Source organism: Aristolochia californica, unplaced genomic scaffold (assembly GCF_029961685.1).
Source record: "Aristolochia californica isolate CCGP_79_NKW_82.1479 unplaced genomic scaffold, dmAriCali1.0.hap1 SCAF_8, whole genome shotgun sequence".
Classification (NCBI taxonomy): Eukaryota; Viridiplantae; Streptophyta; class Magnoliopsida; order Piperales; family Aristolochiaceae; genus Aristolochia; species Aristolochia californica.
In genome coordinates, this window is record NW_027182279.1 from 3,286,298 (window position 1) to 3,308,484 (window position 22,187).

General features: G+C 38.6%; 3 protein-coding genes across 6 annotated transcripts; 1 reads left to right on the forward strand and 2 right to left on the reverse strand.

The window, feature by feature from the left end:
- Nucleotides 1-701: 701 nt before the first annotated feature.
- Nucleotides 702-3,303, reverse strand: LOC137938646 (GDP-mannose 4,6 dehydratase 1-like). Of its 2 annotated transcripts, none has more exons than XM_068783617.1 (3): nt 3,131-3,303; nt 2,869-3,056; nt 702-2,579 (listed from the first exon to the last, which is right to left on the reverse strand). In XM_068783617.1, the coding sequence occupies exon 3, from the start codon at nt 2,559-2,561 to the stop codon at nt 1,398-1,400; it is 1,164 nt and encodes a 387-aa protein (XP_068639718.1). In that variant the 5' UTR covers nt 2,562-2,579; nt 2,869-3,056; nt 3,131-3,303; the 3' UTR covers nt 702-1,397. The 2 variants fall into 2 exon arrangements, with proteins under 2 accessions (XP_068639718.1, XP_068639719.1); XM_068783618.1 differs by having other exon boundaries at nt 702-2,617.
- Nucleotides 3,304-3,855: 552 nt separating this feature from the next.
- Nucleotides 3,856-15,829, forward strand: LOC137938899 (zinc finger CCCH domain-containing protein 6-like). Of its 3 annotated transcripts, XM_068783996.1 has the most exons (5): nt 3,856-3,949; nt 4,061-4,122; nt 13,206-13,397; nt 13,570-13,694; nt 14,153-15,829. In XM_068783996.1, the coding sequence occupies exons 2-5, from the start codon at nt 4,063-4,065 to the stop codon at nt 15,207-15,209; spliced, it is 1,434 nt and encodes a 477-aa protein (XP_068640097.1). In that variant the 5' UTR covers nt 3,856-3,949; nt 4,061-4,062; the 3' UTR covers nt 15,210-15,829. The 3 variants fall into 3 exon arrangements, with proteins under 3 accessions (XP_068640097.1, XP_068640096.1, XP_068640098.1); XM_068783995.1 differs by having other exon boundaries at nt 3,856-4,122; XM_068783997.1 differs by lacking the exons at nt 3,856-3,949; nt 4,061-4,122 and adding an exon at nt 4,472-4,623.
- A 464-nt stretch (nt 15,830-16,293) lies between these two features.
- Nucleotides 16,294-20,264, reverse strand: LOC137938808 (peptidyl-prolyl cis-trans isomerase Pin1-like). Its single transcript, XM_068783848.1, has 2 exons — nt 19,863-20,264; nt 16,294-16,633 (listed from the first exon to the last, which is right to left on the reverse strand). Exons 1-2 carry the CDS (start codon nt 20,092-20,094, stop codon nt 16,509-16,511), a joined length of 357 nt encoding a protein of 118 aa, XP_068639949.1. The 5' UTR covers nt 20,095-20,264; the 3' UTR covers nt 16,294-16,508.
- Between the last annotated feature and the right edge of the window lie 1,923 nt (nt 20,265-22,187).

A 22,187-nucleotide genomic window follows, 5' to 3' on the forward strand; every position in this document is an offset into this window, starting at 1 on the left:
TCCTTGAATCAGCTGGATTTAAGACATACACTGTACCAATTTGAGCCGATTTGAGATTAGAAGTCTTCTACTGATGACAGTAGCACTGAAATTATTTTGAAGCTGACAACTACAACTATTGGAATTTCAACTTGAGAGGACAACAGTGTCAAAGAGGTGTAAACGAGAACTACTACACTGGTAAGTTTTCTTCAGCTCTAATCTGCATTTGCCACCAGATATGTCAAAGGAGAATATTGCTCCAGTGAGGTAACAACTGTGAAATAATATCATATCAAATGAAGTATACATGTAGCAATCCTAAGACCATGTTTCAATCATGAAGCATAATGGGATCACACATCTGGCTTGATAGCCACATAAGGGAGTTCTCAATATTCGGTCTTTAGTTCAAGTCTTGCGGGGGGGTTGCATTTGTGTCTTTATTTTGGCACCAGCATTCACAGAAAATGAAATTTCTTAGAAAAAAAGAACTGAAAATAAGGGGCAAGTAATTTCAAGACACTAACACACCAGAGTTCCAATTATTTTCCTGTAAAGGAATGTGTCAGTAAGTAATAACACATCTTCTTAAGGCCTTTTCCCTGAGTTCTTGTGTATCTTCAACTGAAATAAAATCAGTATACTAAACATGTAAAATTGACCAAAATGATGAGAACTTCTTGTTCCAAATGCATAAAGACCTCTGTATAGCTAATATGTTTACCCCAAAATATATATCTCACCAATAATCTAATAAAATGATAGTTAAAATACAACACTAGCTTCAAACCTGGCATCTGCACCAACCAGATGTACAGGCAGAGTTCACTGCGGGATGCAAAGGAGAATAATAGAATATGTTGAAATTTAGAAATCATTTATCCAAGTCCTTTTACCAGTTTGGAAGGTTTTGGTCTTAATGCAGTAGAATTACAATGGATCTGCTGATAAACTCTGGAAGGCTTAGTTTGCCAAATAACTCACATCTCCTCAGTGCAAAATGCCAAAACGATGGGGGAGAAGGAAGACAAAAAGGCTCACAACTATCTGTGACTACAGAAGAGTCTCAAATCAAATAAAATCTAATTTGTTCAAAATGATATGAAAAGACTTCTGACTGGCTTTAAAGAAATGAGATCAAACTCAGAATGAACAAGACAATTTTCCAGTCGACCAAAACAAAAAGCAAGACAATTTTTCCTGCTGCAACTAGGAGGAATGATCTACATTAATTCACTAACTAGAATTGAACATGAATCTTTCAAATCACAAGAACACTGAACCCAACCGAAAATATTGAGCGAAGAGAACAAAAAGATAGAAAGAAAGGAAAATGCAATACCAAAGGATAGATATTAAGACCTATAAAAAGAACATTTTGGACGAATTATCTATTACTTTCTCTACTAAACATCTTATGGCTGCTGCTGTGCATCTATGTACCCTGCATCAACAAGCACCTTCTCCCTCTTTGCCCGCTCAATATCCTGATCCACCATCATCTTTACCAGCTCCTCGAAACCCACCTTTGGCTTCCACTTCAGAACCTTCCTGGCCTTGGTTGAATCCCCTTTCAAATTATCCACTTCAGCTGGCCTAAAATACCTCTTATCAATCACAACGTGGTCCCGCCAATTCAAGCCCACGTTCCCAAATGCCACCTCCAGAAACTCCTGCACGGTATGAGACTCCTCTGTCGCCACCACATAGTCGTCTGGCTTCTCCTGCTGCAACATCAGCCACATGGCCTCCACATAATCTCCGGCAAACCCCCAATCCCTCGACGCATTCAAATTCCCGAGGAACAGCTTACTCTGTAGCCCCACTTTAATTCGCCCCACAGCGCGAGTAATCTTCCGGGTGACGAAATTTTCCCCTCTCCTCGGGCTCTCGTGGTTGAACAGAATGCCATTGCATGCGAAGAGATTGTATGCCTCCCGATAATTGACAGTGTACCAGTGGGCTGCGCACTTGGCTGCTGCGTAGGGCGAACGCGGGTGGAAGGGCGTGGTCTCCGACTGCGGGGGAGGGGTGGCGCCGAACATCTCAGAGGATCCAGCCTGGTAGTAGCGAATGTGGGATCGGCCAGTGGCGGCGATGTGTGAGCGGACGGCCTCGAGGAGGCGGAGGGCACCGGTTGCGACGACATCGGCAGTGAAATCGGGGATCTCGAAGGAAACCGCGACGTGAGATTGAGCGGCAAGGTTGTAGACCTCGTCAGGGAGGATTGAATCGATCCAGCGGCGGAGGGAAGAGGCGTCTGTGAGGTCGGCATAGTGGAGCTTCATGAGCGCCTTGAGGGCATTGTGAGGATCAACATAGATGTGGTCAAGTCGCTGCGTGTTAAAGTTGGAGGACCGCCGGATCAGGCCGTGCACCTCGTAGCCCTTGCCGATAAGGAACTCTGTCAAGTAGGAACCGTCCTGGCCGGTGATGCCGGTGATGAGGGCAATCTTCCTCTTGGGAGTCAGGGAGGTCGGGACTGCAGCTATCGCGGTTGTAGGAGATCCATTTGCCGGGGCCGACCCAGATCTGGAATTCTCCTCATCTGCGTGAAGGTTATTCTCCGACGAGGCCATTCTTTCTCCTCAATCAACCTAAGAGGAAATAAAGCCTCAGATCTAACAGATGACTACTGTAGAAAAAAAAAAAAAGGCAGAGAGAAGGGAGTCAAACAGAATGCGCGTCTAAGACTGGTTTGCAACTGCCATCAATTGCGCACGAAATGTGATCGAAGCGAAACTACTTATAATTGATTTGAATTTTCTCCATCCCTTCTTTTCTTTTCCTCTCTTCTTTGTTTTATTGAATGATGTATGCCTCTGCAAATAAGTAATTTCCTTTTTCAAAAAGAAAATTGACAATGACTCTCAAGGTTCATCTCACCTCCCCCAAAATGATTCTGGTTGCTCGATCTCGCACGCCGCGTCGATTTTTCTGCAAGCAGATGAGTGCTCAACAGCCTCAGGCCCTCAACTAATACCTCCCGAGCACCGACGGCGATCTGAACAAAACTTCAAATATTTTGCCTGCTTTACCCAGAAGCTCCACAGGCGTTTACTGTGCAAACGAGCCTGTAAGGCATTTCGTCAGTCACTTTATACACCTCTTGATGAAATAATTTTCAATTAACAAAGAAATGCCTTACCATCAGATGATTCCACCTAGATGATTGAATAGAATAATTGAAAGATCTCGTCTACGTAACGCAGCATTGTTGGTTGCCGCAGTCGGTTCCTGTCGGTGGAGATCCATTACTTCATGTGTTCATGTGTTCATGTCTGCTGCAGAAAAGGTTAATTGGATGAGAGGTTTCTTTCGTATATTTGTTCCCGAATAATCAAAAGCTGGAACTTCCACGAAGGTAGTCAGTTTTCAGGTTAAATTCGCGTCGGTGAGTCGATTAGAATATATTTTATAAATTATTTATTAATTATTTATTTTAAACTTTAATATATATATACACGATCGATTCGATACGAAAAATCATTTAACTGGGTGCAAAAGAGAAGTCGGTTTTTAAAATAAATATTAATTAACATATATTTAAAATAAAATAATTATTTATTTATTTTTATAAAAATCTAGTAATAATTTCACCACACTTAATTAGATTGAATCATTATGGAAATTGATTTCCAGCCTTGCAGACTGGATTCCACAGTTAACCCACCCAGATGCGCCCCAGCTTCCAACCGGGGCCAGAAGGTCACATATTAGGAAAGTATGGGAGGCCACAGGTGTAGCCGATAAAATTGGGCCCATAGGGGTCCGTCCAGAACTTTTGGTCCAAAGGGGCGTCTGGAACTTCTTGGGTATTAATTTTTTAAGTACCCGAAAAATCAGAAAAATTAAAAGAATGAAAAACGGAGAACAAGAGAAACTCGAGCCGCAAGGAGGACTGCTCAAACCCTAGGGTTTTCAGTTTCTCGCTGGGTTTCTCTTCTCCTTTCACTATCTAACCCTGGTAATCTGTCATTTGAATCTATTCGGGTTTTTAAGCAAGAACGATCGTTGATATTTTTGAGCGTTTTCTGTTTGTTCCCCATTTTGGGACGATCGGACCACACAACTCTAGAGATGGCGAGATCGCAGAAGTCGAAAAGGGTTTCTTGGCCACCAGATGTAAACTTATGTCAGGTAGAATAATATCTTTAGTTTGTTATGAAGTGCCTGGTATTTTTCATATTTTACTTTTCTAATTTGTGCATTCTCGTCTCTCAGTCAAAGAATTTCTACCGTTTTGAATCTATTATATCGGTGCAAGAAGCGGCAATGGTTTTTTGTTGATTGCATTTTACTTTTCTTTTTCTTTTCGCTATTCTTCTGTTCTCGTTTACTGTATTTTCTTCTTTTTTTGTTTCCATCGATGTCGTTTTTTTAATAGAAAAATCGTTGTTCATTGATAACTAAGTTAATTTCTTGAAATATACGTTGTCCTGCACTTTCGCGAAGCTCACTAATATGTTATTGTTCTTCAAAATCCGTTCACTGGGTTTTAGTTTTTGTGTGCATGATATCTAAAGATGTATATCTATACAAAAGAAGTTGAAAACATCATGATTTTGGATTAAGAGGCGCGAATGCTAAATTGACTTCATCTGGCGGGACGCAGATTAACTCAGTTGTTCATCAGCTCAGGTGATATCTCGTCAGTTCCAATTTGGAAACATGTTTCTATTTAAAAATCATATTGTAAAAGATTGAGATGAAAGAGCTGTGACTGAAGATCCGAAACTATAATTGCAAGAATTTGAACAGTTTCCCGGAGGACTATGTAAAGGATAAACCTGGAAGGACACCATTTAAACACAATGGAGTCACGTGAAATTAATTGGTGCAAGAATTATGCTCAAACCATTATTCCTGTGATCTGAACTGTGAAAAATTAAAATAAAACGCTGTTCTATAGTCTTTATATAAAAAAGCTGTCTATATTTAATTAAAAATTTCTGTTGGTAATAATTCAAAATTGATTTGAAGACACCACGAAGGGATAGAAATTTGCCTTTAAAATTATATGTACCAAAAAATGTATAACAGAAAAAGGAAATGCGTAATCTGGATGTGGCTATTGTCTGCTCAAGTTAACAAATTACCTGACTGCTGAATAAATTACTTATTAGGAAATATGTTTGCACAAATTAGTACCATGGCAGTAAGTTTCTTCAAAGTTTATTCAGTAATATAGTTTCTGGCATTATATGATACTATGACTCAAGTTCATTTATACCTTAAATGAACCATCTACAATCAACAACAAAGACCAACATGAGCTAGCTGTATGGAAGCTGTTCCCATTTCTTGGAGGACACCCAATACAGCCAAACAATGTACTTAAAATTATTGGAAATAGGCCACAAAGATAAAAGAAAGAAAAAAGAGTTAATCAAACTTTAACATTCAAAACAAATACTGTGTTGCATACATTTGCAGGATCAGATGGAATACAAGCTTTATGATTAGCTCTTTTCCATTATCTAAAGTTTTTTTTGTTTGTTCATGAATTGTGCAAGATTACATTGTTTCCCATGTCTGAAAATTTCTATCTGTTCAGGTTGAGACAAGAATAGCAAGAGATTCTCTTCCCCCATAATAAAGACAAATGTAAACATTCGCATTGAGTATAATAACACTAGACATATTTTGGGACAATAGTCGTTATAAATTCGTTATTGGGGTGAATTTTTATCTTTAATTAATGTCAGATTGACCATGTAAATTATTTTTTAATAATGTGGCACAGAAAGGCAAATTTAGAAGCTGTTTTTTGGGGCTAGTAATGAGTGTAAATGGTACTGGAGCTGCCCTTAAAAGGGTAAATGAGATAAACAAAAAACAGGGATTGTAGTTTTCAATTAATGCAAAAAAGAGAGGCACAAAAATGAGTGTGCTAAGTGTATAATTAGTCTGGTAACTACTTCAGAAACAGGAAAATAAGATAAAACTGGAAACATGGTTCTAAGCTGGGGAGATAGAGGACATAGGTTGGCAATGGTGTCTTCTCTTTTCAGGCATTGAGGAAAGGGGGAAGCAGACAGAATACTAGTGATGTTTATTGAAATCTGTCAGTTGATATTTTGTGGCTAGACATGTTGTTGCCTTGGTTTGTATATTTTCTGTCTTTGTAGAGCTATTAACACAATAGCTTGAGAAAATGAAGCCTTTTGGTTGAGGAGGGACAATGAAGAAACAATGTCTTTTTTATGTTTATCTTGCTTCAAGAAGTTCACTGTATCTCTACGAATGCTTTCTAAACTTGTTGATAGATAGAAATCGGTTGAAGGCTCCTCAATTGCCCTGATATCAAGTATTGAATATCTTTAACTAAGGTTGTTACTTTTGAGAGCCATTGCTAGACGAAGTTGTGGCTGTATTTCATTTTATTTCAGTAAAAAAGTTTTGAGAGAAGGAATAGTAGACCGTTCTTTGTTATTCGTTCATATTTTTATTTTTTAAACCATATTTTTTGAGTGTCACTTATAAAATGAGGGCTGTTCATTGTTTGCCTTCACTGTGGTCATGAAGGGGCTTCTTTACTCGAATTGGAGCTCTGTTGTCAGATAAAATGTAGGATAGAAGTGCGCCCTTCTCTGTGGATAGAAGTATTATAAAATCAGCCTTGTACCTCTATACACGTGTTTAAATTTGCAGTCAGAAGTTTGATCCACCTCATTTCAAGCTGCATAACCACTCATATTTATTTTGTCTAGAATTTTTTATTTTCATCATCCTGCATTATACCCTAGCTTACAATTCACTAACATAGAGTAAGCAAACATTGTCATAAAGAAAAAAGGCATCCATCAATTAAAATAAAGAATGCCTTTTCAAAGAAAAAAAGCACCCCCATAACAGTTGATAATACGTCCTTAGAATTGGAAGTAGCACACATATACTAAGATGCCTAGGACTCTTTGAGGATGTAAGAAACTGGTGTGGATTGAAAAGAGATCCATCTAGATGAAGCTTTGCAAGTTGGTGCTAACCAGTAAGAAATTTAGAAGAAAATTTTAAGAAAATGGATTTTTTTAATTTTCAAATATTTTGGAGTTGTCTAAGGTTATCTCATCACTGTCTCCATATCTTAATTTGATGTTAATGCGTATGAGGGGAAAAAGCATTGTGCTTCTTTAGTTATTGTCTCCATGTCCAGCTGTGTGTGCCATTCCAAGGGAAAAGAAAATGATGAGTTTCTCACATGTGTGAGGCTAGGAAAATATGCATCTTTCTCTTCTGTGCAGAGTCTTTAAGATTTGTTGTATGAGCAATATAATCTGGCTCTTGCCTTAAGTGTGTAGTAGTTATAAAATCCCAATGTTTGTTTTCTTGAATGTTTATGCCTTCCTTTTTATTAGATTTAGTTGCATTCTTGCATCTGTCTTGTCATTTACAGTAAGAACTAGACATAAACTTTAGACAAAAATTTAGAAAACAATGTTCTGGGGAAGTTCAAGTTGGAAAGTGCTGCTCCTCAAGTTTTTCTTAAGTTTGGGTGTAGCAGATAATGAAACCATGGAGTGGAATCCCATTTTGCGGAAGGATCTTGACCACAGTTAAGAGCTTGTTCTCCTTGCAACCAGGGGGAGCAGCTGCAATGATATCATCAGAAGACCAGCCTAAGCAAACTTGATTTTGGCCCAAAAAAAATGTTGAATTTTTAGTTCATCATCATGATTGCTTTTCTTTTAAAAAGATCATCATGTTAGTTTTATCCCAAAAGAAGGGGTTATTAAAATGAATGATTTTCAGCCATTTCACTTTACTCTTTGTTTCTTTGCTGACTAGTTCCATTAATGTTACTCAGCCTTCCTCTGTTGGTTGTTGGATCACTTGTCAATAACTGCAAGACCCTCCTCTTTGGTGCATTATTGAGCTTTCGTTTCACGTATCCTGTACTAGAGCCACTGAATAGGGTGGGAACAAAGAGTAATCAGGCTTGAACAAGGAGGAAGAAATAGTGGGGCTGGATTGTTTCAGATACTCGTGCAAGCAAGCAGACACGAAACAGAAAAAAAGCAAGGGTTCAGCTAGCTGCCCCTTCCCACTTCTTCTTTCATCCAAATCAAGAGTTACTCTTAGTTTAGTTAATTGCCTTCTACATAGTGTCCTACTTAGCTTAGATACTTAGATTGCTATCAAAGCTTCCTTTTCCCATAAGCAACTAGGAGGGCCAACGTCCACCCTTATTCTCCTTACCCTTAAGCTTATTTTGTTAATAATAATATTACCTTTGACCCCCTTATTACACCCAAATACCCATGACAACTACTGAAGTTAAACAATGAGTCCTATCATTCCACCTAGCCTTGAAGAATCTTATCCTCAAGGTCTGGCTTTGAATGGCTGCTTGCATCAGTCCTTGTTGTCTGAATCAGCCTCTTCTTCATCACCAATATGGAGCTAAATTTTGTTTCAGCAATGACTGGTGATGAATTTATCATTGGAGCGAAAACATAGCTCTAGTGAGTGGTGGGACTCCATCTTTGCTATTGTCAACTGCTTGAAGGAGTGATTGCCAGTGTCAACACTTGCCCCTTTGGCTGTGACAGTCGAATTTGGTTGTGGCTGAGGAGAGAACCCGGTTGCTGGCCTTAAGATTGGCTATGTGCACCTTGGTTTTTTTGCTCTTGCATTCTTGCATGCTTGATGGCCTTTGTGAGTTTGTTGGTGAAACATCCAAACTTCATCTCAAGTCTCCAATTTCAAGCTATTGATAAAAGTGCCTTACTAAAGTCTTCTCAATCCAATGAATCTGATTCTTTAATTGTTACAGTTGGCCTGTTGAGTCTGGACTAATCCTGCTTGGTGCAATTTGGTGAGAGCTGCATTGAAGTCCTGATATATGGTGGGTCCAAAATGAACACACAGAGCCTAAACAAACGTGTCCCAAGTCATGGAAGCCTCAAGGATAGAGTAACACTGGAACCCCAAGATTTAGGGTTTAGGTTGTAGTAAATCAGTTCTTTCTTTCTTATTTGTCAAGTTTTCAAATCTTTGTCTCTCCTGGCTTGGTTCACATTAATCAATTTGTAGGTTAACATGGATGGCTCTTGGAGCTGATAGTTCTCTAGTCATCTTTGATTTTCTCTGTTTTCCTGTTTTTCAACTCCAGACAATATGCAGTTTGTGGTGCAGAATTTTCTGAATTGAAGTCAACCTGTGTATTTTTATTTTTTTAACTATGTGATGGTGGCTGGTGTGTTTAAATATGATTTACAGCAAGATTTGCATCTCCATGGGCTATGACATCCTTTGGTTCTTGCATGTATGGACCGGATGTAGTTGCCTGTGTATCTAGTTGTTTTCTCTGTTGTTGTCTAAAACGATACTTGTACCATGTGTCCTTACCCATTTTTCACATTCTTCCACTCCATGTGTTTCTTTCTCATCATTTGCTTCCGCTTTTGCAACATGTTAGAAGCCCAAAAACCTAGCAATGAAAGCAACGGGGACAGCCAGTCAATAAAGAACGAGGCACACAACTCACAGCATCAAGCCACATTTTTTGCTCATAATGATCCTTTTGGCATGTATCCAAGTAGGGAGCTGCCTTGTAAAGCCTGAGGACCATAGTTCTTGAGGTTGATAGCTGAAAAGACTGCAAGTGCATGTTTTACAACTTCATTCCATTTTGCTTCAAGTGAGAGCCTTGCCACTGAGGATAAGAGATCTCTATTGCTCTTATTGGAGTGCAAAACAACACACAAGCTATAAGCTGTAAACTCCATATAGCACCCCTTGAATCCCTTCCTTTCCATTGCGATTCGTACAGGCAAATCAGCAGCTTCCAATGCTAATTGTGCATGAGTTTCATAGACCTTTAGCTCATTGCATATTGCTGAACAGTCAGGCCTTGACGAATTGATTTTAATTGGTCCCACTTGTAATGGTAGTTCTTGTTGGAAATTGGAATTATGATTTTAATTTGTCAGACCTGAAGAAGTTTTGGAAAAAAGTTTTGGTCATAGTTCAAAGTTCCAACAAGAACTACCTTTGCGTGTATAGCTAGTTAAAGTCAATTCGTCATGATCTAACTTTTCAGTATCTTCTGGGCATTGGGATTCTCCATGGATGGATCTGAAGGTATCGTGATCTGAGAGAGAGGTATCATGTCTGTTCCATTAAACACTACTTAAGGTGCATAGCAATTACACTATTTAGAATTGTGTAGCTGTTGAATGGTGCATGTTGAACTAGCCATTCAGGCCTCTAGATATCAAGGCTTTGTGCGTGGAACAATTCAGAGTAAATTTGACAAAGTATAGGTTGCGCACAGTTTGATGTAATTTGGAGCTTTGGCATTCAACCTTATCCTAGAGAGTAGTTCCAGAACATAATAGAAAGTAAATTTTCCATAATTTTATCTGAGGAATTCATTGAATAGACAGGTTTAAGTGGAGCTTTATTTGGAAATTCTTTGTGTCTCAGTTTATCTGTCTATTGAGTTCTAAATAGTGGAATTAAGCGTTAAACTTCTACTTTCTTCTGTGGTGTTGTCACATTTTTCATCTGAACAAAGTATCTCTATGTATAGCTATGTTTATGTTTCAAACATAGTTCTTAAAAAACTTGAAACTGAAACTGAGTAAGAATCGATCGCTTCTCCAATACAAGAGTGTCAGTCTAGAAATTGATGGAATTGCTGAGAAGCTGTGACAATTGATAATCTATTGATCCCTTTATTTGCATGCCAAATGTTCTTTCCAGTATTCTTTTGATTGGAGTTCAGTACCATAGGAAAGTGTATTACACTGTACGTCCATAGGTATGATGCACTAGAAAGCATTTAAGAATAGCAAAAAAATGTAATGCTGATTGGCTGAAGTTGCTGTATGAGAAGATGTTTGGTAGAATGAGGTGATCGTTTTTGTAGTGTGGCTCAGTAATTAGCTCACCGTTCTGATATTTGGATGAGCAACTCCTGGAATATTCTTGATGATATGAGGTTCTATGGTTCTCTTGGTTCTCACGTTGATCTAGCTGAAAAATAAATACTAGCAGCTTTAAGGAGATTTAATAAGCCCAGATGAACTTGAGATCTGAGTGCCCTTGGTTGGTTGAGTTACCATTTGGAGGTCTTCATGTTTTCTGATTAATGGCTTACAACTCATAATAAATACATGGATAAAGCTGAGAATACCCATTTATGGAAAACACGGTTTATTTTGGATAACAAGTTGGATTCTAGGGGGTAATGGACATCTTTTGGGGTCACATTTTAGGCAATTGCTGCTACTTATTCTACCCAGTTATAGTGTATAGCAGTATTTAACATCATTGAGCAAATCCTTCATTATCCTGTACAGATGTTTTTTATCAAATGTTCCAGCTTTTTATGGCTATTTCTTATTTCCTTTTTTTTTTTTTTTTTTTTTAGTACATGTTGCTATTTCTAGTGGTATGGCTATAGCTAATGGGCAATATTGACAACCTCCCCCCCACCCCACCCAAGTTTCTTTTTTCTCTCTTTGTTTTCTTCCCTTTTCCTTTCTCATGCATTTAGATCCCTATTAGAATTCTGTACTTATTTAAATAACAGTATTTACATATGTTTTGACTGATATGATACTTCTTGCTTTTGTTTGAGAGGTTTTCTGAAATTTGTAATGAAGAATAAATATTGCTGAAAGCTGGGAAAATTGCAATCAAATTAAGCATGATGGATAACTAGCCCTTTTTGAGGGGGCTAATCCCTGGTAGTTTTTCTTTGCGAGGAATGAAAAACGTCCTTTTTTGGTTTCCTTATTATTTATTATGCTTCCATTGAAAATACAAATTATAAATGACTAAAATACCTTTGCTACTAAGTAAACTGATTTGACCTAGTTATCCTTCCTTGGAGTGGTTCCTATCACTATTTCTGTAATTTAGCCTTTTGTATTCCTTTCTTGTTATTATTGCCTCGGTGGAAGATTTTACATACTGGGAGTTACCTATAAAGATAAAAAATAGCTACTTGCACTTAGCCATAAATAAACTGCTTTTAACTAAAGTGCACCTTTTTAAGGGGATGTTTTCTAATGTTTCATTTTTCTTAAGATATTTTTAAAGATTCCATTCCATAAAGGTTGTTTCCCAGAATCATGTAATAATCTCTTTAGATTCCTGCTTTTATTTTTCTTCATTCATGAATACCACAGTTGATAGGGGAAAATTAGGACCTGCCAGAGCAAATCCATTTTTGCTATTTCAATGTGTCTAGTGAGTGAGATTGTTTATGTTTAATATTTCAATTAGCGAGTTTTGGGAATCAGATAATCACCTTATATATTTTAATGCTCTCGATGCCTTGACTGGCTTGTGGCATGACACCTATATAGCCAACTCCTCCATTGCTAATTTTTTTCCAGCCCTATGAAACCAGGCCCATAAACCCCTCTGTTACTGTGCAGGCTGCCATTAACATTGTCAATTGGCAACGGTTGGGATCTAACCTTTCATCTGGGCCTGATGGATGATGGAGCCACTGGTGCTTGTAATCTACTGTTGGTGCACCTGATAAGTGCAGGACTCTTTCCCGTGACCAGTTTTTGTTGGTCGGCTCTTTACATTTGCTAATGGGCTGCTTGAACTTTGGCCCAGTATTGAAGAAACTGCAGATTACCTTGTCATTCATTGCTCCTTAGTGTTTGTGCTGCCATCTTGAGAAAATTTTGAATTCTATCTTATATGTTAACTTCCCTTCTTGACCTGGTTCAGCAATCTGATTAGTGACAGATGCATGCCGATTTCTTTTGTAGACCCCCTTGTCCCTCTTAAGGATGGTACAATCAGGCATTGATGGTTGTTCTGGAGGGAATTTAGGCCCTGCTAGATGGTTGTTCTGGAGGTCTTCCAGCAAAACATTAGAGATTCCCTTCTTCTTGCCATTACAGAGCCTTGCATTTGTGCTTATGTGTTTGTTGTTTTTTCTCTGATATTTTTGTTCTTCTTTCTGTATTTTTCTTGAGGGACCTTATCTCAAACTCTGTTTTTAATCCAATGCATCTTCTCATTGTCAGAAAACAGGAAAGAAACAATGAGAAGAAAAAATCTAGCGCTAGATATGCATTTGGCTGAATACTGAACAAGTTTTCCTTGCTTCTTTTCGGCCCTTTTTGGCCCTTTTTGATTAACTGGATTGATTTGTTTAGTGTTACTAGAACAATCATTCACAAAATTCTGTCAGATTGCTACTGCTGAAACATTACAGCTAAAAGCATACTTTGTTTCTTTTGCAGGTTAGACTTTTTTTGTCAGAGGATGCACCTTCACAATCAGGATCAGGATCTCAAGATCACCTCCAGGCAAAGGCATCATGGATGTTGCATTCCATGGGAGCAGGAACTGAAGAACATAGCCCTCCTGGTTTTGAAGCTCCACAACAGTCCACCCCCAGGATCCCCACAATCAAGTGGAGCTTTCCTCCTAAAGTAAGTTTTTTGTTTATATTTCTTCTTTCTACTAAATTATGAGAAGCTGTAAGCTTTGTGCTTCAGAATATTGAAGTTTTCCTGTGAGAAAGTCATGTTTTAATTGGCATATCTGCCTTAAATTCCTCTGCTCTGCTCAGTTATTTATTCTTTTTTTTTTTTTAATTTATAGCTGCTACTGAATTCTGCTTGGCAAGTAGTTGCTGGAGAGGAAAGTAAAGAAGTTGAGGCACAAAACCAGCGGGAAATGAGAGTTCTGGAAGCAGTTTATCCACGGCCATCTGCTATTCCTCCAAAGTATGCGGAAAATTAGTTTATCTTGTCCTATCTTTATCTGTTGAACCCATTGGAATTGTCATAGACGATGGAGTACATTGATCATCTCATGGATGTACATGTCTCTATTTTGAAATGCTCTCATATATCTCACAGATAAGCAAGTGGCATGTAGTTTCAAATGGACTGCAGTCTGTTCTGTCATTTCTCATTCAACTTCTACATGTGCTGCACATCATAATGTGTCATAAGTGAGCAAGTGACATGGTCATTTAAATAGATAAGTTAGAGCGTTTCCTTTTGTTCCACATCCAACTTCATATTAATTCTCATTGCTGCACTTTAATTGTTGTTTGTCATCTTTTTGACTGTATTATATCATTCTTTTAAGTTATTTTTCTCTGCTATTCTGAATTGAACATCTGAGGCATAGGGTAATTGATCTATGAGTATTCTAAATTTCTTTCTTCTTCATGCAGCCCTTCTGTTTCACCAGATGCTCTCAGTTATCAACTTGATGAAGTTCACACGCCACTTGTTCCGATAACTCCTGTTGAAGATGAAGAGTTAGTGGACCAATCAGATCTGAGCCCATCTATCGGCCTGTTTGAAACCTCAGAATTGCAAAGCTTTTCCAAGAGTTTCCCTGACATGAGTAACTTGCATCCATCAAGGGACTCAAGGAGTGGTATGCCTGAAAAGTCTCATGACACCATTCGGCCGTTGACCTGTAGTCCACTCGATACTGAGAAATCCATTGTTGAAATTTCCTCTGCAGCTGAGCCAGATGTCGTAGCAGCTGCCACTGCAGCCTTCACAGCCATAATGAGAACCAATGAGGCAGGAAGCTTAATTGACCGTGACTTGCTCATCAAAATTCTTAGTAACCCACAACTTATAGATCATTTGGTTAAAGATTATGGAACCCCTGCCACATGTACACAAATGACTACAAACCCCGTCTCAAACCCAGTGACTGCTTCAGTTACCATGCCAGTGCCATCACAGATTGTTCATAGCAACCTGCTAGAATCCAGTGCAGCCTCCACACCTTTGCCAAGCAGTACATTTACTCAACCGGCAGTGTCGGGTCATTTTCACTCCTTGACAAGTACAGTTGCACCTGCTTTACCTATGGACCCTCAATCTGCTGTAACCCCCCTTACTTCAACAAGCACCTTGTCCACAACCCCAGTTGTGAAGGACATAAATTATTATAAGAGCCTGATTCAGCAGCATGGGGAAGAGAGACCAGAAGCGCAGAATCCGACCCTCCCTCAGCGTGGCAAACGACAAAGTTACCATAACCTAGGCTTGAATATGGAAACAATTCAACAACAGAATCCCAAAGCAAGAGATTCAAGAGGTAAAATACAGAAGCCATGCATATATTTTAATACCTCCAAGGGTTGTAGGCATGGAGTAAATTGTGCATACCAACATGACTCGTCTTTTCAGCAGCGTGTGGGTAGTATTCCAGAGGTGCAAAGTGAAAAAAGAATGAAATTGGAGGGAGAGATTGCTGGAAGGAGTTAAGAGAAAAAAGAAAAAAGAAAAAAAGAGCTCTGGAGATTGGTTGGGATGGTTATCGAGGGGTGCAGTGGCTGTCATGGTGTTTCTATGGCAGCAGTTTTTTGAGGCCCTATATCTTCATTTATTTGGTCATCCCATCGCATGATTTTGTTCTGGAAACGTTCCCCAGGAGGAACCTCTGAGAAGTTTAAAAGATGAAAAATAACTTCTTGGATTATAGTCTAATATCTTATCCAAATGGTAAAAAGAGTTAAATTTTACCTGGTAGATTTTCTGATAGCTTGAAATGGTTGGTTCACTCTTGTTTTACAAATTAACTCTCATCCCGTCTATACTCAAGTTGAATGAATCAAAAGCTTGGGGTAATGACGAGCGTCAATGGCTCTGTAAAAGATTTGGTGGGTGAGTGTGTTTGGATGTATCATCTCTGGTTTAAAAGATCCTGAAATGAGTTATTTTATGATACTGAATGTTAAGAGGAAGGAAGCTATTATCCCTTTGATCTTTAGGAGTAAGAGAGGTCCCTCCTCCCCCTCTCTTTAGTAATTTCCCCCAATTAACGTTCAAATAGAAAACTTTTCATTCTTAATGACAATGAAGTGGATTTACAAATTCAGATATGTGTGGAGTCCAACACTATGGAAATGTAGTATTAAATGTTTCAAATTCCTCCATTGTCATGGCAAATGAATCACTTCTATGGCATCTATGTCTAGGGTACATAACCAAGGGTTATTGAGATTTTTTTCTTTTTTTTAAAAGAACTATCTCATATGTGAAAGGTTTCTATTATGATAACATAACCAAATTAAAACTTTATGCATACATTAGAGAGACAATTATGATAAATGAAGACGTTTGTTATGATCCTTATACTTAATGAGGAAGCACTTCCTCATGTGGATTATGATTAGTGGACACTAACAATAGAGGAAGACATACATCCATGTATAAAATTGGAGTCTAGAAACTTGTTGATCCTCCTAAATTAGTCAAACCAATAAATATAAGTGAATAATCACAAGGAAGAGGAGTGTTGAAAGCTCCGAAGCTCGTTTGGTCGCCAAAGGAAGTTTTTACAAGTATATTATTATAACATTCATTTTTTATTTAAATAACTCTGAGCATCGCGGATTTCAGTAATCCACACACAACTGTTCTTACGTGATATATTTCGCTTACATTCTGAGCATCAACTCATAGCTCCGTTAATGATGCAAAATGGAACGAAGAGTAAAAACTACTTTCAAATTAATCCAGGTTTTCTTGAGTGCTGAAGAACCCATAAGCCCAGCTAAATAATCAGCCAGTTCTGACGATAATGTGAACCCCACTATCAGTGTCCACAATGTCGCTGATCTCGCCAACTTTCAGTAAGAAAGCTGCTTCTTCAAAGGGCTTCTGCATCTGACCTCGAGCAAACGGACCTGCAACAATCGTTACAGCCATGAATGATTTACTATAAAGCAAACGAAAAGAAAATAACGACTAGTGTTTCACATGAAGATATAAAAAAGAGAAGCTTTACAACACTAAAAGAAATCCATATTTGGACATCACAAACATTGAAATATGCATTCAGCCATGCTATGTACCACGGAAGCAAGACAGGACATAAAGGGAAATATCTAAATCAACAGATCAACCTGGAGAAGCATGGACCAAAGGTAGCCAGCCCGAGGCTCAGGTCACTAAGCTCAAATATCAGGTGTCTTCCGTACATTCAGGTTAAGGTAGATATGCATCCTAACGAAGGCATTCCTGTTCAACAATTATGTTAATGAGTCTCTTGTTTATCTGCATGCACGCAGCATCTTCTGATTACAATCAGCCTTCAGCAGAAAACAAGAAAAACTAATACTAACTTGTTGGCCTTGGGTCTCGTGGTCTAGAAATGCTCAGTGAGCTCCAAAAAAAAAAAAACAATTAGGCTGACTGTGGACTCGAAAAGAAGAAATTCTGCTGACAGGTACCCGGACTTGGTTCATGTTCTTTGGTTGAAAGTAATCTTTCCTCTGATAATCAGTGCTTCTGTGTTCCAAAGAGAAAACTAGGAGAGGTGCTTGATGCGTGTGGCGTAAAGAAGAACCAGAAAAATTGAACTACTGAATGACATAGATTCTTAATCAAATGGAGCAAAGATCTGTAGGAAGATATTTAACGGCTAGACAAACTTCTAACCATTTAAAATAATACCAATAAGAGCATTTTATAATTTCTCAAGTGAAACCACACAACCTTGTGACATGTGAATCATCATCGGAGAATATAGATATGGTGAAGCTTGGTTCCAGTCATCTAAAGTTACATCACATTACCATCATGGATCCAAAAAGGAGTAAGGAATTGAAGAAAGTCAGAAAATAGGGCTGATGGATCTGCCAACTTGTTTTTGTGAATGAATTTCTTCTGCCAAAACTCCTCCCTGCTTCAAGACATTAAATAGGAATCCATGTAGCACATAGTTCCAGGTGTTGAAAGGGAAGTTCCTTTCCAGAAAATCAGTTGTCTTTGATGAAATTATTGGATTCCTGGTAACCCAAGGGTATATACAGACCAAGCACAATTAAGTTTTCTCTTGCTTGATTTGTGCTATCTCCACCCTGGGACCACTTCTTCTCTTTCAGATGTCATGTTGGTCTCTTTTGAGGAAGTAATATATGTTAAAATGAATAAAATACACTCCAAACTTCACAAAGTAGGTGTCAAACATTTGGGCGCTCAACTCACTGAGCAAAGAACACCAATAACTTAAAGCACCACAAAACCTTGCAAAACCAAGTTCCATAAACCTTTTCAGATGAAATATGCTTACCTACTCACTTATACATGGAAGTAACCAACCAACTTCCATAGGCATTTCCTAAAGCCAAAATGACAGACCAAGCAGCAACCCCCCATTACCAGCAAGACCCAAGTGCAAGCAAACAAAAATCATTCAAGTTAAACACTTGATGTCGCACATGACTCACCTCACTTAAAGCTTTTGTCATGACATAAAACACAGAACAAAGTAAGTTGGCAAGAACGCTTCCTATCTTTATATGGTTGATTTTTTTTTTTTCTGAAAGCTTATCCTCGTAAGTGATTACTCATGACAAACTCATTTTTTTCTGGAATAAATAAATTCATGGAACTTTATAGCGCATCAACACTTTTTAGCCTCTGATGTGTTTCACACAGTTGCATAAATGGAATTAACAGCCCGCGATACTCTTAGGATTAATATTCAATATATCATGCAATTTGTTTTGTTTAATCTTTTATCTTCATTTTAATTCTATTTAAACCCAATAACACCAATCAGAATCAATACATCATCGAATTTTTTTCTTTCACCATTTTCTAGTATTCTTAACTTTTTTTTGTATCCCACTGAAAAGCCAACCACCATCATTAAATCGTAAAATTTTGTTTCCTTTTGTTGTTTTTTCAATATTCTACAATCAACTTATATGTTTTATAACAATGCAATATTCACATTGCTCAGTAAAGCATCATCAATCTGTCATATATCTAGAGCAGCACGTGTAGAATGCACTCAGCATCTATCATTGCCAAAAGAGTTTCTAGAAATGACTAGAACACTAACTAGTAACACATATCAGCAATAATCTGAGCCATTGTTTTTTTCTTTTGACACTGAAATTGAGAATGCTAAACTCGTAATAAGAGAAGTAAGAAAAAATCCCTCCAGCTAAGAAAACCAACCACACATGCTTACGTGCAATTAGAGCAAGCCATTCAGCTGCCCATACACTTAATTCCTATGCAAGGACATAGAACTAAAAACGTTTCCTATCAAATAAAAAGATATGAATCGCACAAATTATCAGCCTATTAGATCCAACTGTATGAGCAACTGAAACATTTGGAAAGATAAATAATCAGCACAGCAATAAGATGCTGAGTTCAAATAATTTAACCGAATTTTTTGGGGTTTGAACACCATTTCTCAACCCCAAGGAAGAGCCTGCGAAGAAGAGTGCCATAGAGGAGCATATTCCTTTCGGCTACGAATGCTGTTCTTTAAAAATGATCCAGAGGCTAAGAAATTGACAGGGTAGACATTAAATTAACATCATAGCTAACATAAAAAAAAAAGGCTAAGACTAGCGTTAATGTGAGTTACAATTCATAAAAGGAGAGAAGGAACAAAATAACAAGCCTCAGGGGTTACATATGTATCCTGATGACTAAACCAAGCCATCGAGTGACTGTACCTAAGCACCAAAAACCTAATTCTCTATGTTACCGTCCCAAGCACCTAGCAGACTTTGGATAATACAACTCCTCAAGTAATTTTAACAAGCATGTAGAACGACCACAGGAAAACGACACAATAAGAAAAGGGTAAGCAGAGGTGATAGACCCAGAACAAACCAAATCAAAATTATCAGCCCCAATATAAAAGCACATCTTCCGCCGACAAGGAAATAACAGTGAGCAACCACTCCATCAACTCCACATAACACAGTTGTTCCCAAGGCCATTTAAGAGAGAAAAATAACAACGCCAAATAAAGGTAAAAAATACGTCTCAACCGGTACCAAGAATCAGAAAGCAACCAGTCGTTCATTGGAGAGAGAAAAAAATGCACGATCAGATATCCTCGTCTCATTCGGAATGCAAATTACAAAAGCAAAAAACACTGACCTAGATCGCCACCGCGCTTGGCGGAGGTGCAGTCGGAGTGGCGAGCCGCCAATTCCCCGAACTTCGCTTTCCCCGAAACGATATCCTCCCGGAGGGCCTTAAGCTGCGCAACAGCTGCATCTCTGGTGGTGTTCTTGATGACGCTGCCGTCAGGATCTTTCCAAGAGGCCGGCCTCCGGGAGCCTTGGTGTTTAATGAGTAGGTGGGAGGCGCGCACCTTCTCCGACGACATCTTCTTCCACTTCTCTCTCCTTAGAACCGACGAGATGGACGACGAATCTTTCTTCCTCTTCCGATCCACGATGGATCCCCCACGCAGCGTTTATCGGCCACACGGCACACCCCCTTTTTTATACTGAAACAGCACTGGTTGGCTTCTGCCAGAGAGCGTAAAGTCTACAGGGTCTCACAGAGGAGACATTATTCTCTTGCTTTTTGTAGAGCGATCTCCCTCCCTTTCTCCGTTCACGAATTTTAACGGTCTCGATTACACGATTGCATGAAATATCGGGTTCCTGCGTCCACTATTTCTTACCGCACAAGGCACATCACACTCGTTTGGTTTTCAGGCTGGAAGTGTTTTTATTTATTTATTTATTTATTTTAATTTTAAATTATAAAATATAATATTTTATATATTATTTTAATTTAAAATTATAAAATATAATATTTTAATTATTATTTTAATTATTTATGAAAAATAATTATTTATTTATATAGAATAACCCATGCTCTATATTGTTTATTTATTTATTTATTTATTTATTTATTTAGGGGTTAGAGGTGGTTCAACCACCTATCTCTTTCGCTCCCTCGATCTCTATTTGCCGTAAGTTTCCTCTTCACAAGAGCATGGCACGACCCCTTCATGAGATCACAATTTATAATAAATCTAAGTTTTCTCTTGTGAAACACCATTTTCTATCATTGAAAGGGTTGGAAACATCACTTATTGGTTGCAATTATTGGCCTGTTTGTGTCTTGTGAGTAACTTGAAACATTATAATGAAGATCCCCCAGACCCCTCAGTCATCATTGGACTTTGAGATCCCATAGATGTGCCCACCATATTTCCTTACAATGTGAACTACATCATTGCCGATTGAGAGGCACGATGATGGGACACGCCATATTATAAGGAATGTTTGGTGAAATGGCGAGGCTTACTTGAGAATGAAGCTACATGGCAAATGGATGTTGATCTATGGCAATTTGAAGTGGAGGTTGCAACTTATTGGCACGGCAACACGACTAGGACATCCTTGTTATGGCTATGGGAGCATGAAACACAATTGGAAGTGCCACATATACGCAGGGGCGCACACAAGCGCTAACTGGTTAGATATTTCCTTCGAAGTTTGACCTATTCAAAAGGGATTGAGATAGGGTTGTTTGAGGCAAATAATGACACATGGGATATTGCTCATTTAAACTCGAATAAAAGAGGTAGAGCAAGTACTCATATGTCGGTCTTTATTCAAATGATCTACTTGTAGAGCCACAAAAGAGGGCATACACATAAAGGAAAGTGTTGAAGAACATGCAAAGAACACCCCATTACTTTGAAGGCTCAAATGATTACTAGCTTTACAAGTCAGGTCATGGAGAGTTTAACCTTCTTGTTGTTTTTTTAAACATATGAAACAATCATAATTTGAGTTGAAGTTGTTGTGATAATGTGACATCGATCTCACAGGGTCCCTTGCATGTTATTTATTGATATATCTTTTCAAATTTCTTATAACGGTTTCATGTCCTTCGTCATATATATATATATTAGAGGCCCGCATCAGGGCATGCGCTCGATCAGTTGGAAGGCCGAAGAAAGAAGGAAGGGAATCGAGGAGTAGTAGAGCTTGAAGGTTGTCTAGCTCAATTACAGAGAGAAGGAAGAGAAGAAAAAACTCGACGTGTTTACACCAAGATTCCCCTTGACTGTTCGTCTTCTTGCGCAATAGTAATAGATGCCTTCTCCCTCTGCTTTCCGCACTTAACAGACCGGTCTTTTGGGTTGTATTGGCTAGGCGTTTGACATAGTATCAAAGCTGGGTCCACATTTCGCGTTCGATTCCTGGCGGAAGAGGTAGGGAACGGTGGGTGTCAGAGTTGGCAGTGGTTTCGTCCACCGTTGGTATTTGGAAAAGTGTTGTACTTTCTGCTACCTAACAGACCGGTCTTTTGGGTTGTATTGGTTAGGCGTTAGACATGGTATCAAAGTTAAAGACCATGTTCCGCATTTGAATCCTATAAGGGGCGACCTAGTTTCCAAACTAGTGTGGGGCGTCATGGATGTCGACCGGGGGGAACGGTGGGTGTCAGAAGTAG

Coding starts and splice junctions, on each gene's coding strand:
- LOC137938808 (XM_068783848.1), bottom strand. CDS start 20,094: ATGTCGTCGGAGAAGGTGCGCGCCTCCCACCTACTCATTAAACACCAA. Junction 16,634..19,862: donor CAAGCGCGGTGGCGATCTAG/GTCAGTGTTTTT, acceptor CGATTGTTGCAG/GTCCGTTTGCTCGAGGTCAG.
- LOC137938646 (XM_068783617.1), bottom strand. CDS start 2,561: ATGGCCTCGTCGGAGAATAACCTTCACGCAGATGAGGAGAATTCCAGA.
- LOC137938899 (XM_068783995.1), top strand. CDS start 4,063: ATGGCGAGATCGCAGAAGTCGAAAAGGGTTTCTTGGCCACCAGATGTA. Junction 4,123..13,205: donor CAGATGTAAACTTATGTCAG/GTAGAATAATAT, acceptor TTTCTTTTGCAG/GTTAGACTTTTTTTGTCAGA. Junction 13,398..13,569: donor AGTGGAGCTTTCCTCCTAAA/GTAAGTTTTTTG, acceptor TTTAATTTATAG/CTGCTACTGAATTCTGCTTG.